This window comes from Theropithecus gelada, chromosome 3, assembly GCF_003255815.1.
Source record: "Theropithecus gelada isolate Dixy chromosome 3, Tgel_1.0, whole genome shotgun sequence".
NCBI classification, from domain to species: Eukaryota; Metazoa; Chordata; class Mammalia; order Primates; family Cercopithecidae; genus Theropithecus; species Theropithecus gelada.
The window spans coordinates 96546042-96559133 of NC_037670.1; the positions used below are offsets into that span (position 1 = coordinate 96546042).

At 33.2% G+C, this 13092-nt stretch overlaps 1 protein-coding gene across 2 annotated transcripts in view; it reads left to right on the forward strand.

Annotated features, from left to right (window-relative positions):
• ISPD (isoprenoid synthase domain containing) overlaps nt 1-13092 on the forward strand; it is a 322630-nt gene that overhangs the window by 186112 nt on the left and 123426 nt on the right. For both annotated transcript variants that reach the window (XM_025380089.1, XM_025380088.1), the window contains one exon: nt 7540-7671. In XM_025380089.1, coding sequence (XP_025235874.1) covers nt 7540-7671 — 132 coding nt within the window. The remainder of the gene's footprint in view (nt 1-7539; nt 7672-13092) is intronic.

Here is a 13092-nt window from a genome sequence, read left to right on the forward strand (position 1 = left end):
GCAGTATATCACCACCAGACCTGATATACAAGAAATGCTGATAGGAATCCTTCAAGCCAAAAAAAGCACAACACTAGTGAATAATATGAAAACATTTGAAAATATAAAACTCTATGGTAAAAGTATACAGTGAAATCCACAATACTCATATTGTAATGGTTGTGTGTAAATCATTTTTATCACTAGTGTGAAGGTGAAAAGGCAAACCTATTAAAAATAGTAATGAATTTAAGGATATGCAATATGAAAATTGTGACATGATAATTACTGAATATGGAGGAGTGAGTGGAGTAAATGTGTAGAGCTTTTGTTGTTAAAATCGAAGTGTTCACCACCTTAAAACAATTTATTGTGGTTTTTGTAAGCATCATGGTAACCACAAAGCAAAAACTTACATTAGATACACAAAAAAATAAAAAGCAAGAAATTAAAAATGTAATACTAAAAAAATTACTTGACCATAAAGGAAGATAGAGGAAGAAAGGAACAAAACTTGGTAAAACAACTAGAAAACAATGGACAAAAATGGCAGTTGTAAGTCTGTACCTATCAATAATTATCCTGAATGTAAGTATATTTTTCCAATCACAAGACATAAAGTAGTTTAATAGATTTTAAAAAATCCAACAATATGCTGCCAAAAAGAGACTCATTTCACCTGTAAGGACACACACAGACTGAAAGTGAAGGCGTGGAAAAAGATATCCCATACGAATTGAAACAACAAAAAAAGCAGGAATAGCTGTATTCATGAGGTAAAATATGCTTTTAGTAAAGAAATATAAAACGGTCATTATATAACGTCAAAAGGATCAAGTAAGAAGATAGGACAGTTGTGATATATGCAACCAATGTTGGAATACCTACATATATAATATGAAGCAAATATTAATAGATCTGAAGGGAGAGAAAGACTGCAATGCAATAATTGTGGTGTACTTTAACATCTGCCACCAGCAATGAACAAGTTAGCCAGAAAACCAATAAGGAAATATTGGACTTTAACTATGCTTTTGATCAAATAGACATAACAGACATACACGGGATATTCAATCCAAGAGTTGAAGTGTAACTTTTTTCAACTGCACATGGAACATTCTCCAGGGTAAATCATGTTAGGCTATGAAACATGTTAAAAAACTTAAGATACCAAATAATATTTTCTGACTACAAAATATGAAACTATAAATCAGGAACTGGAGGACTTTGGAGAATTCACAAATACTTGAAAATCAGACATCCTTCTGACTAGACAGTGGGTCAATGAAGAATTTAAAGTTATACTTAAAAAATTCCTTGAGACAAATGGAAGCCTAACATACCAACATCTATGGGAAACCATAAAAGCAGTTCTAACAGGGAAGTTGATAACAATATACACTTACATCAAAAATGAAGAAACATTTCCTTTCACCTACTTTTCACTTTAAGGAACTAGAAAAAACAACGAACTAAGCCTGAAGTTAGGAGAAGGAAGGAAACAATATAGATTAGAGCAGAAATGAATGAAATAGTAGGAAAATGGTAGAGTAGATGTACAAAACTAAGAGTTTTTTTGAAGAGCTAAAAAAATTGGAAAACCTTTTGCTAGGGCCTGAATAGCCAAAACTATACTGAGGGAAAATAACAAAGCTTTAGGAAATCACATTACCTGACTTCAAAATATACTACAAAGATACAGTAACCAAAACAACATAGTACTGGTATAAAAACACACATGGACAAATGGAATGTTATAGAATGCCCAGAAATCCCATGTTTATAGCCAACTGATTTAGACAAAATTTCCTAGAACACACAATAGAGAATGGGCAGTCTCTTCAATAAATGTTGTTGGGATAACTGGATATCCACACACAGAAGAATGGAATTAGGCCCTTGTCTCACACCATATACAAAAACCACTCAAAATAGATTAGGAATTAAATGTAAGATTAGAATCTACGAAACGACTAGAAGATACATAGGAGAAAAGCCTTATGACATTGATCTGGGCGATGACTTTTTGATATGACCCCAAGAGTAATGGCTACAAAAGCAAAAATAGGCAAATTGGGGTCACATCAAACTTAAAAGCTTCTGCACAGCTGAGGAAAAATGAAGAGACAACTTACAGAATGAGAGGACCCATACCTCTCATATGCGAACTATACATCTCATAAAGACATAATGTCAGAATTCTGTAAAAAAACTTGGCTCTATATCAAGAAAACAAGATATTAACAAAAGGGTAGAAGACCTGAATAGACATATCTGAAAAGGAAATAGATGGCCAATAGGTATATGAAAAAATACTCAATATCACTAATCATCAGGGAAGTGTAAGTCACAACCACAGTGAGATATCACCTCACGCCTATTAGAATGGCTGTTATGAAAAGGACAAAGACAAGTGTTGACAAGAATATGGAGAAAAGGCACCCCTTACATTCCCTTGTGGGAATGTAAATTACCACAGCCATGATAGAAAGCAGTATGGAGGCTCCAAAAAAATTGAAAATAGAACTACCGTATTGTCTACTAACCCCACTACTAGCTACATATCCAAAGGAAATGAAATCATTATTTCAAAGAGATATCAGTACTCCTGTGTCCATTGCAGCATTTTTCACTGTAGCTAGGATATAGAATCAACCTAAGTATCCACAAATGAATGGATAAAGAAAATGTGAAATATACACAATTAAATACTCTTCGGCCATGAAAAAGAAGGAAATCCTGGCATTTGCAATAACGTGGATGAATTTGGAGGACACGATATTAAGTGAAGTTAGCTAGGCACAGAAAGACAAATACTGAATGATGTTGCTCATGTGGAATCCGAAAGAGTTGATATTATGGCGGTAGATAGTAGAGGGTTAGGGAAATGTCAAAGAATATAAACTTTCAACTATGAGGCTGTACATGTGTACATTGTATAGATTTAGTCATTCTACAACTAATGAATACTTCAGAACATCATGTTGTATAAACTATAAATCTTATCTGCCTAGATGAAAATTAACAAAAAGTTGTCTTTCTCTTATATGTGGTAGCCACTATCTAACGGAGGATATGAGCTCTTGAAATATAGCTAAACTGATGACCTGAGTTTTTATTTTTACTACTAATACATTTGAATTTAAATGTAGCAGTATATGGCTAATGGCTACTCAAGTGTACAGTGCAGTTGTAGACTGTTTTATTTTGCCAACCGTTGATTTGGGTCTGCTTTATCACATGATGTAGCTTCAAGTGTACAGTGCAGTTGTAGACTGTTTTATTTTGCCAACCGTTGATTTGGGTCTGCTTTATCACATGATGTAGCTTCACGGAAAAAAAAATCTATTCAAAATCAAATGTTAAGTTGGCATTTTATTTTAATTCAGAATAGCCCAACAAAGTAAAACAACAGTGACCTTCCCGTTTTTTATTGGAAGCGCTGTAACTGTAACTTCTTGTTATTATCTTTTTGTCTATGGTCATTCTTTTTACATTTCTTAGCACAGTTTTTCATAGATTTTCACATTTTTAATGACAAATTCAGAATAAATATGTATAAGATGTTAATCATGTATCTACATTGATTGTGATTATTAGATTATCTATTTCCTGGGCTCAAATAAACCTAAGATTATTTTGCCAAAACATTGTTCCTGAGGTTATTAAATAATTACTCATTACCAAGACTTTTAATGATTTGGGTCACACCTAAGAGAAGGCATGGGGTGAATTGGTGGAGGCTGTTCTAATATGACTTGGATACAGTGTATAACTGCCTTACAGGCATCTTGGTCACGTCTTTGAATATTTTTTTTCCTGTGTATTCTGAATACCTCATCTTCTTAAAAAAAGTTTTCTAAAAAGTTTTTTTTAAAGATTATTTTGCCTTTGGAACACATTAAATATATTTATTTTTTAAAAAACTTGCAAAAGTAGGTACATACAACATAATTGATTCTTATAGATTAAAAGTAGCATGATGACTTGTAGTAGTTGGTGCTCCTCTTTATTTGTGAAGTAAACTCTAAAACTGTTTAGTATTTTTTTTTTAAATGACAAGTAATGCATGCCTACATGGCCTGCAGGGAACCTTAATAATAAATTACAGATTGATGCTTAAGCAGTAATAGTTTTTATGATGTAAAATGAAATTTTGACAACTCACTAAAACATGACATTGTAAACTCAGATAAATTTTGAAGAAGCGTATACCTGTTTTTTTTTTTTTGTTTTTTTTTTTGTAACTTTGCTGATTTATATTCTGGCAATTTTCTTGGAGAAAGTAAATGAACGTAGAATTATGTTTTTAGTTAGGTAAACAAATCAATGCTTTATATTAATCAGTGAGATTGTTCTTTTGATTCTAAAATTTGTTACAGATGTTAATTAAGGTAATTGTAGATGTATGTAATGTTGAGATAATTGTTCTATAATACAAGTGTTAAAGTGATGTTCTTGTAAGAGAGACCACCTTGTAAAGTAAAATAATTTGAAAAAATATTTATTTTATGACTTAAAATACTTTTGAAGTTAGGTTTTCTTATTAACTGTTTAAAATGTGAATTGCTGGTTTCATTACTTTGATCTTTTGAATAAGGATTTGAAACAGTGTATACTCATGTAACATTTGTACTGATGTTATGAAACTCATTTACTTTTTAATTCTTTGACTCAAAAGAAACATTTAAATCTTTTGTATGGTTAATGTTTTAATGCAATGTGTTTTGTTTACTACCTTTTATTAGATGCCATTATTTCTGCATTTAGTGTCGCTGGTATTTTATTTTGTGAAGATTTACGAATGAGTTGCTAAACATTTGCTTTGAGTTTCAATGATAGTTTATAATTTAGTTTCTATTCATCAGAATTATGAGTTGACTTTGATGATGACTCTGATTTAATTTTGTTCTACAATGAAGTGGTTCACTATTAGAAGCTTATTTTAAAGCATAATATACTAAATTAATTAATAGAATCTAATTCTTAAATAGTTGATAAGATAGTTTTTCTAAAATCTTTTCTAACCCTTCATATCAAATATTACTTTGACCTGTTTAGTATTGGCTGGTTTCATCAGTTTTTAGATTCATTATATTTCTTTTGAAAAGTGATGTTTTGAAGATTCTGGGTCTCATTAACGCAATTTACTTTTTTATGCACATGTTGATAATTTTGCAGCTATTATGTAGATTCAAAGACTCTCTCTAGCTTATCTACCAATTCTTTCTAACTCATAATAAGAATTTTCATTTTGACCATCCTTCTTTCCACTTTGTTGGGCATTAAGCAATGCAATATTTAGGTATATACTTAAGCTTCAGAAATTGACTTTCTTTTTAGTGAAATAAACAGAGACTATTTCCCCTCATACCACCAATCCTGACTCCCTTTGCATGCCTTTTATTGTGAACATAGACTCTGCAGTGAGAGGAAAGTGTGAAATGTGGGGTTTTAAAGTACCTCGTGCTGGATACTTTCTTATAGTCCTTTAATTAATATGTCTGTTCTCGGAAGTAAAAAATCCCATTTTAACATATAAAAAGTTAACTGGAATTCATCTGGGACCAGGAATATATGAAATCATTGCTAGACAAACATAAAGCTTGCATAGAGCTGAGTGTAAAGACACACAAGACGCAGAGGAGCCTTTTCCAAACACCGAGAGCCAGAAACCTCGCCCACCCACCAAGCCATGAGGCTAACCACATGTTAAATGTTTAAGCAGTTTACCAGTTTATATGAGTAAATGTGCTACCTTTCATTAAAATGAAATTAGATATTCTTTTTTGGAGGGCAGAAGGATAACCTTATCTTTTTTATGTGTATGCAAGAAAGAACTGTTGGAAATGTCACGCTGCATGGGAAATACTGTTTTACTGTAATTTCTATGTAGTGAATTAGTGAACGGTACAAAAAGACATCAAAAAATATTTACTGGATGTGTAGCTATAAGCAAATCTGCAGAACTCAACCTATATGAAATGCTTGGCTGTATTTCAATAGATGCAAGCCTGTCCTGGCTGTAAGTTTATTTTATTAAGGCAAAAACATTTACATTTCTCTTGAGTTATCATTTCGCAACTGTCTGCTGTGGTTATGTAAAACTGCCCTGTTTTTTTAAAATTGTGATTTTTGTACCAACTGAATTTTTTTCCTAGAACATATAAGTAGTTGGTATATTTTAGAAGTTCAAACTTAGTAGCACTATTTAAAGTATACACTTAAGTTTCATGGTATTAGGAAGAACATCTGCAGGAGATTGTCTTCTGTTTTCATGTCATCAACAGGCCTTTGCATCTGGTAAAAGAGAATTTTGAGATGCATCCTACTTCTTCATGCTTGAATTTTGTTAACTAATTATGCATTTCATAAGGTTGAGTTCTGTATCTGTGTTTAAGTTAATTCATGAAAGAGCCTGTAAATACTTCTCCTATGTCTCCTTAAAGTCTTGAAGTTTTCCTGTAATTTAAGTAGTTGGTTTGATGGGTAACATAGAAATAAGTCAGTTTGTAGATGGCATCTAAGTAACAAAGGTAATTCCGTAGTTCAAAAAGTTAAATAGAATGTTGAGACTTTTAACATTAAGCAGCAGTGTTGTTCCTTAGTCCAGCTGGCATGGGGGTATGTAGTGAGTTACAGGCATATGCCACCATGCCTAGCTAACTTTTGTATTTTTTGTAGAGACAGCATTTCGCCTTGTTGCCTAGGCTGGTCTCAAACTTCTAGGCTCAAGTGATCTGCCTGCCTCAGCCTCTCAAACTGCTGGGATTACAGGAGTGAGCCACCATGCCTGGCCAAGAGTGACAATAGTTAATATATTATGTATTTAAAAATAGAAAAGAGGACTTTAAATGTTCCTAAAATATAGAAATGATAAATGTTCAATATTCAATATCAGTGGTCAGCTTAGATATACTGACTTGATCAATACACATTCTATGCATGTAACAAAATATCACAGTACCCCATAAATATGTAGAAGTATTATGTATCAATACAAAATTTAAAAGTTTTAAAAATGATCACTAGAATATTTTCAAGAAAAACGTAACTGCTTAAAAGTAGTCTCTATAAAAACCCTCTTAGTTTAAGAAATAATTACATGTTAGAGATGACGATTATTGATTACATTGAAAGAGATTCTTTTAAAGAACTTAATTTACTTAAATGGATAATCACTCTTCTTGAATTTTATTTATATTGTTAATTTCTTAGTATATGTAATACTGTATTTCTATCTCACTTAGTTAAAAATTATGAATTAAGTTGAATGATTTGATGAAATCACATATACTTTATGCATTTGACTCTAAGCGAAAGAGAATATTAGCATTTGGTTTTTCAACCTCATGTTCTCAGGAAGTGTTTACTACATCTGTATAAAGGAGGATTCATTGATCTTAAGTATGTCTTGAAGCACAACTAGAAATTAACGCAAGTTAATAAAGATTATTGCAATATTGTAATCATATGGGTTTTGAGTTTCTTTAATGTTTTTTCCTTCCAGAGAAAGTTGAAGGGAATGATATTCTAAAGATTGTCTTTTGTATTTTGCAGGTTCATTTTCTTGATTTTAAATTAGTACCTCCCAGTCAGAAAATAGAAAACCTAATGCACATTAAAGAATTTTCAAAGAAAGTAAAAGAAAGAAATATTTTGTTATATGGCCTTCTCATATCTTACCCACAGGTAGGTAAAATGTTTATCTTCTGAATGTCTATTCTGTAGACTAGTTTTAATGGTAGGTATCTGATTTGTTAAAAGCAGAGGATATTAATGATAAGTGAAATTATGGCTGGAAAGTTACTCATCTATGTGTGTGCTATCATAGTAGAACCTCTTGCCTCTAGAAAAAAATAGAAACCAATAAAACTCACTAGTATTGGGGAAATGCTAATGAGCAAACATCTCATATTAGGTATCTCAAATAGAACTGTCAAGTTTATCAAATAGAAGCATGATTTGCCCAGTTAAAACTGAATTTCAAATATATAATACTTTTTGTAAGTTTGTTCCAAATATGAAATTTGAATTTCAAATCTAATAAAATTCTTATATTTATCTGGAAACCCCACAAAGCCATAATCCTTGTCCACTGGTATAATTTAAGATTGTTTACTTTTATGTTATGTTAAAGATATTGGTAGTCAATCGTTTCTCTCCCTAAACAGGTTATTTAATCATTTGAAAGCACTGCCTAGCATTCAGATTATACGAGGGCATGGTGCTTAACTAGAGAAATGCATTCATTGTCACTGTCTTCAACAGCTGCATGCTAGGTACACTGAAGGCATAATGAGCTAGCATTACAGATTCTTTGTGCAGAGAAATGCTATTTAAAACAAAGAATTTGGAAAATCTATTAGGAAATAGATTTAGGGGAAAAATTTGGAGAATCTGTGGATTTGTCCTTTGTGCACAGATAGCTTTCATTGAATTTGTGACTACTTTAGAGTTTCTTGGAGGTACCATACAAGAGTCTAGCAAGTTAAATAGTCCACTGCTTTTTTTGGTGGTCTCAAAAATAATTTGGTATTGAATGTCCAGCGAATGACAGATATTTAAAGTTATTTATGGGTAACAACAGCTATTGTTTATGAAATTATTTCAGCTGCATTTTTAACCTGTGGGTAACATTTCTTCTGAAACTATGCATTTTAATTAAATATAAGGACCATCTTTTAGCTAGTCCCTTGGTTTTCTTTTAACTTAGAGGTGGTTGTTTCCTCTGCTTCCAAAATATGCAAGCATGACCTCAGTTATCAACAACTAGGCAAATTTTAGTTCACATCGGATAATGGAATTGCGAAATGTTAATGCTGTAGGAGGCTACTGAAGTCAGGACAACCAAGGCCCAAGGAGTTACATATATTTATTTGCCCAAAGACAGATAACTGGTAGAGTAACAGAACTCAGATCTGTATCCATGGTCAGTAATATTTTCTCTTTAAGAGATTCTTTTTGGGCTGGGTGTGGTGGCTCATGCCTGTAATCCTAACACTTTGGGAGGCTGAGTTGGGTGGATCACTTGAGGTCAGGAGTTCAAGAGGAGCTGGCCAACATGGTGAAACCCTTGTCTCTACAAAAGAATTAAAAAGTTAGCCAGACATGGTTGTGGGCACCTGTAGTCCCAGCTACCTGGGAGGCTAAGGTGGGAGAATTGCTTGAATCTGGGAGGTGGAGGCAGAGGTTGCAGTGAGCAGAGATCCCCGCCCCTGCACTGCAGCCTGAGAAACAGAGTGAGGCCCTGTCTCAAAAAAGAAAAAGAAAGAAAAAGAAAAAAAAATCTTTTTTGGTTGTACTCAGATTATTACAGTGGGGAAAATCTGTTCTTTTTCTCTTGTTGTCTAAAGGAGTCATTGACAAACGCTACTATTGTCACATAGTGCAGTTAGAAAATAGAGTTTATTGAGGCAAATCTCAATCAGAAATTGGAGAGTATAAATAATCCCTGGAACTCTCATTTGGTCAAGCAAAAAGAGTCTGTATGCACTGCACTGTAGTTGACTTTCCAGTAGAAAGTAATGTTGCCAGGTTATAGATATGATGTCCAGTTAAATTTGCATTTCACATAAACAATAATTTTTAGTGCATGTTCCAAATGTTACATAGAACATACTTGAATTGAAAAGTCTTTAATGTTTACTTGAAATTCAGATTTAACATTAACTCAAAAAGAAAATTTATTACTTAAAACAACCTCTTTGTAGATAGCTTAAATATAGACTTATGGATTATGTTATTGGCTTGGCCATTTACACATAGTATAAAGTTTTCTGACTTTATCCAATGCTCAGTAACTCATGTAAAGTAATTTGGGATGATTTGAAATTCTTGCTCTAGATTAGAAGTGTAACATAAAGCTTGCTTTCACAATTTGTTGAATGAATTGAAACCAGGCCTTATCTCTCTCTCTCAAATAATCCTATAGACATGACTGTGGATAATTAAAATGAGCTTTCATAGTTTAATACTTAAAAGAGACTAAGGGACAAATAAGAAAGTTACCAGAGCAGTTCTGTTAATTTTTTTTTTTTTTTTGAGACAAAGTTTTGCTCTTATTGCCCAGGCTGGAGCGCAATGGCACAATCTCGGCTCATTGCAACCTCCACCTCCTGGGTTCAAGTGATTCTCCTGCCATAGTTGCCCAAGTAGCTGGGATTACAGGCGCCCACCACCATGCCCAGCTAATTTTTGTATATTTAGTAGAGTTGGGGGGTTCACCATGTTGACCCAGCTGGTCTTGAACTTCTGACCTCAGGTGATCCACCCGCCTTGGCCTCCCAAAGTGCTGAGATTACAGGTGTGAACTACCGTGCCTGGCTGTAAAAGATTGTTGAGAATTATTATAAAAATCCCCAAAACAGGATATGGAACAATAAAATGAAATTTTTTGGTAGCAAAATTAAATTAGACTAAATCCCTTTTAAGTATAATTTTAAATAATTCTATGTTAAAATATTATTCACTTGTCATTATTAATCTAACTTTGCTACGCAAGTCATCGTTAAGGTCCATGATACAAAATCATATTTGAGGAACCTGTACTAATCACCTAAAAATCTGTATTTGATCTAGCAGTGAACTTACAGAGACAGAATATTTCTGGCATGAATAGCCTAAGCCAGTAGCTTAGAGTGTGTAGTCTTAATTTTGTTGAAATCTGAAAATACCTCTGTAATGACTTTTTAATGCAAATATTTGCAACTATTTATTTTTTAATTTTGCATGTGAACTTCTGTGACCGTAAAAATTTTAAAGCCTATAAAATATCTAAAGTACTGTAAGCAGTTTTGTCTTTAACCTGTGCATTTTACATGCTTAGGGAAATAGCAATAGAAGCACATAAGTTCAAAGTTAAAAAGTTTCCCATAAGCTATTATAACTGATTGTTTCTTTCACTGAACTAGTGTCTGTTGTCCTCCACATTGGAAAAACTAGTTATATCACCTCAGACAAGCAATGTAAGTTTTATAGGCCCCAGGTTCTTCATTTGTAAAATGCAGATGTCAGAACTTCCACATTAAAGCCTATGTTGGATGAGAAAGTGGAGACAGAGGATGGTGTTGCTGGCTGTGTCCAGAGATGCGTTATACATACATATCTCACTCTGACACACAGACATTCTGGAACTGAGCCTGGTTTTTCTTTCCTTTCCATATGTAACCACAAACTTCACCTGCACTATTATTTCCTTTCTTTTACTGGAGAAATTATTCATTACTGTGTATATATTTCAGTAGAGTTCAGAGAGGGAGCTGTTCTTTTGTCAGATGACTTGATCAAAGTACAATGGAAGACAGTTGGGGAGTTAGGATCCATCAGAGGAAGGCTGAGGAGCATATTAAAAGTGGCAGCATGGTGAGGAGTGTATATCATTTTAGCCTATCTGTTTTCTCTTATTTCTTCCCCACTAAACTGTCATTTCACTAACTTATAGTGGGAAATATAACTTTTGAAAGCCATGTTAGCTTACTCGGTATTTTAACTGGATGGGGACATTGGAAAGGATGGCACTAATGGGCAGACCTGCAAAAACCAAGCCGTGGAGAGGCCACGGGGTAAAACAGAAGCACTCTCTTACCCTCTCCCTTAACCTGAATTATATGTTTTCTTTTGTTCCTACAACTGCAGATCTGAGAGACATACAAATAAGAAAGTTACCAAAGCAGTTCTGTACATTTTTGTTTTTTTAAAAAAAATTGTAGAAGATTTATGAGAATTATTATAAAAAAGTCTCCAAAACAGGATATGGAACAATAAAATAAATATTTTCGGTAATGAAATTAAATTATATCAACCTGTATGTATTGGTCTTGTGTTACAAAGTATAAACCATATTGTTCTACTCGATGACCTAAGTACTATTGTTCTTCTCTATTGTCTGGGCTTTGAAAGTTTTCTGTTTACTGTAAAGGACATCCAAGAAACATTCTTGATTGTCAAACTCCGTGTGATTACCTTAAGTCAACTGATAATGATACAGGAACAGTTTTCACTGCTCTATTACGCTTTGGTCCTAAAGATCTGAATGTATAGGGTACCACCGACGTCCATTTTTTCATCTCAAAGGTCAGCATTTGCTCTGTGTCCACTAGATAGAGAAATCATCTTTAAGTATGCATGATCCTTTGGAGAACAAATGGGTGTATGCTGTCAGTTAGCAGAACACTGATTTTTTTATGGTAATTATGGGTGAGGTTAGATTTAGAAGTTCGACTTTCTGCAATGAATGATTACTTGGAATTTAACTGGGAATTATTTACTAAACACACAAAACTTTCCATGGCACCGAATCATATGGCAGATGTACCAAACATGCAACACCAAATCTGTTTACAGAAACCCATAATATCCTCTTCAAAGTAATCAGGCTTTTTTGATGTGGGAATGTTTCTGAGACTAAATATTTTTCACTTTCAATATTGTTTTGGCTTTTATTGTTTAGACTTAGTCATTCTTTGGGAAAATGCAAAGGTCATAAAATATGTTTTCAAAAATTTGTAATTTTGAAAAAAATTGTTTTTAGAGAGTTTGGTTAGCTTACTTGGCAGACTCATTAGAGAATGGTGTTAAGCTTGTTTTACTTAGAAATATGTAAATGAAATGCAATATTAAACACACACCTTCTGCTACAGATTTTTTTGTCAATACATAATGCATGTATTTTCAGGGTACATTTGGTAATTTGATCCATTCACATCATGGGTAATCAGGATATTCATCACCTTGAATATTATTTATCTTTTCTTTATGCTAGGAACATTTTAGTTATGCTCTTCCAGATATTTTGAAATATATTTTGATTGTTAACTATTGTCACCCTACTGACGTATTGAACAGTAGGTTTTATTTCTATCTAACAGTATGTTTGTATCCAGATCTTTTCTTTCTTTTTTTTTTTCTGGATCAAAAAAGGCTACTTTCTGTATGAGAATGAAGAGAAGCATCCTCTAACTTAAGGAGGGTGCTGCCATGGAAATTTTTAACGAGCAAATTCCTCTGAACAGTGCATTTGTTAGCTATTACTACATAACCCAATATTTATTGTCTCACGGTTTCTGTGGGTCCTCAGGCTCTGGGTCTCCATCAAGGATGCAACCATCTCAA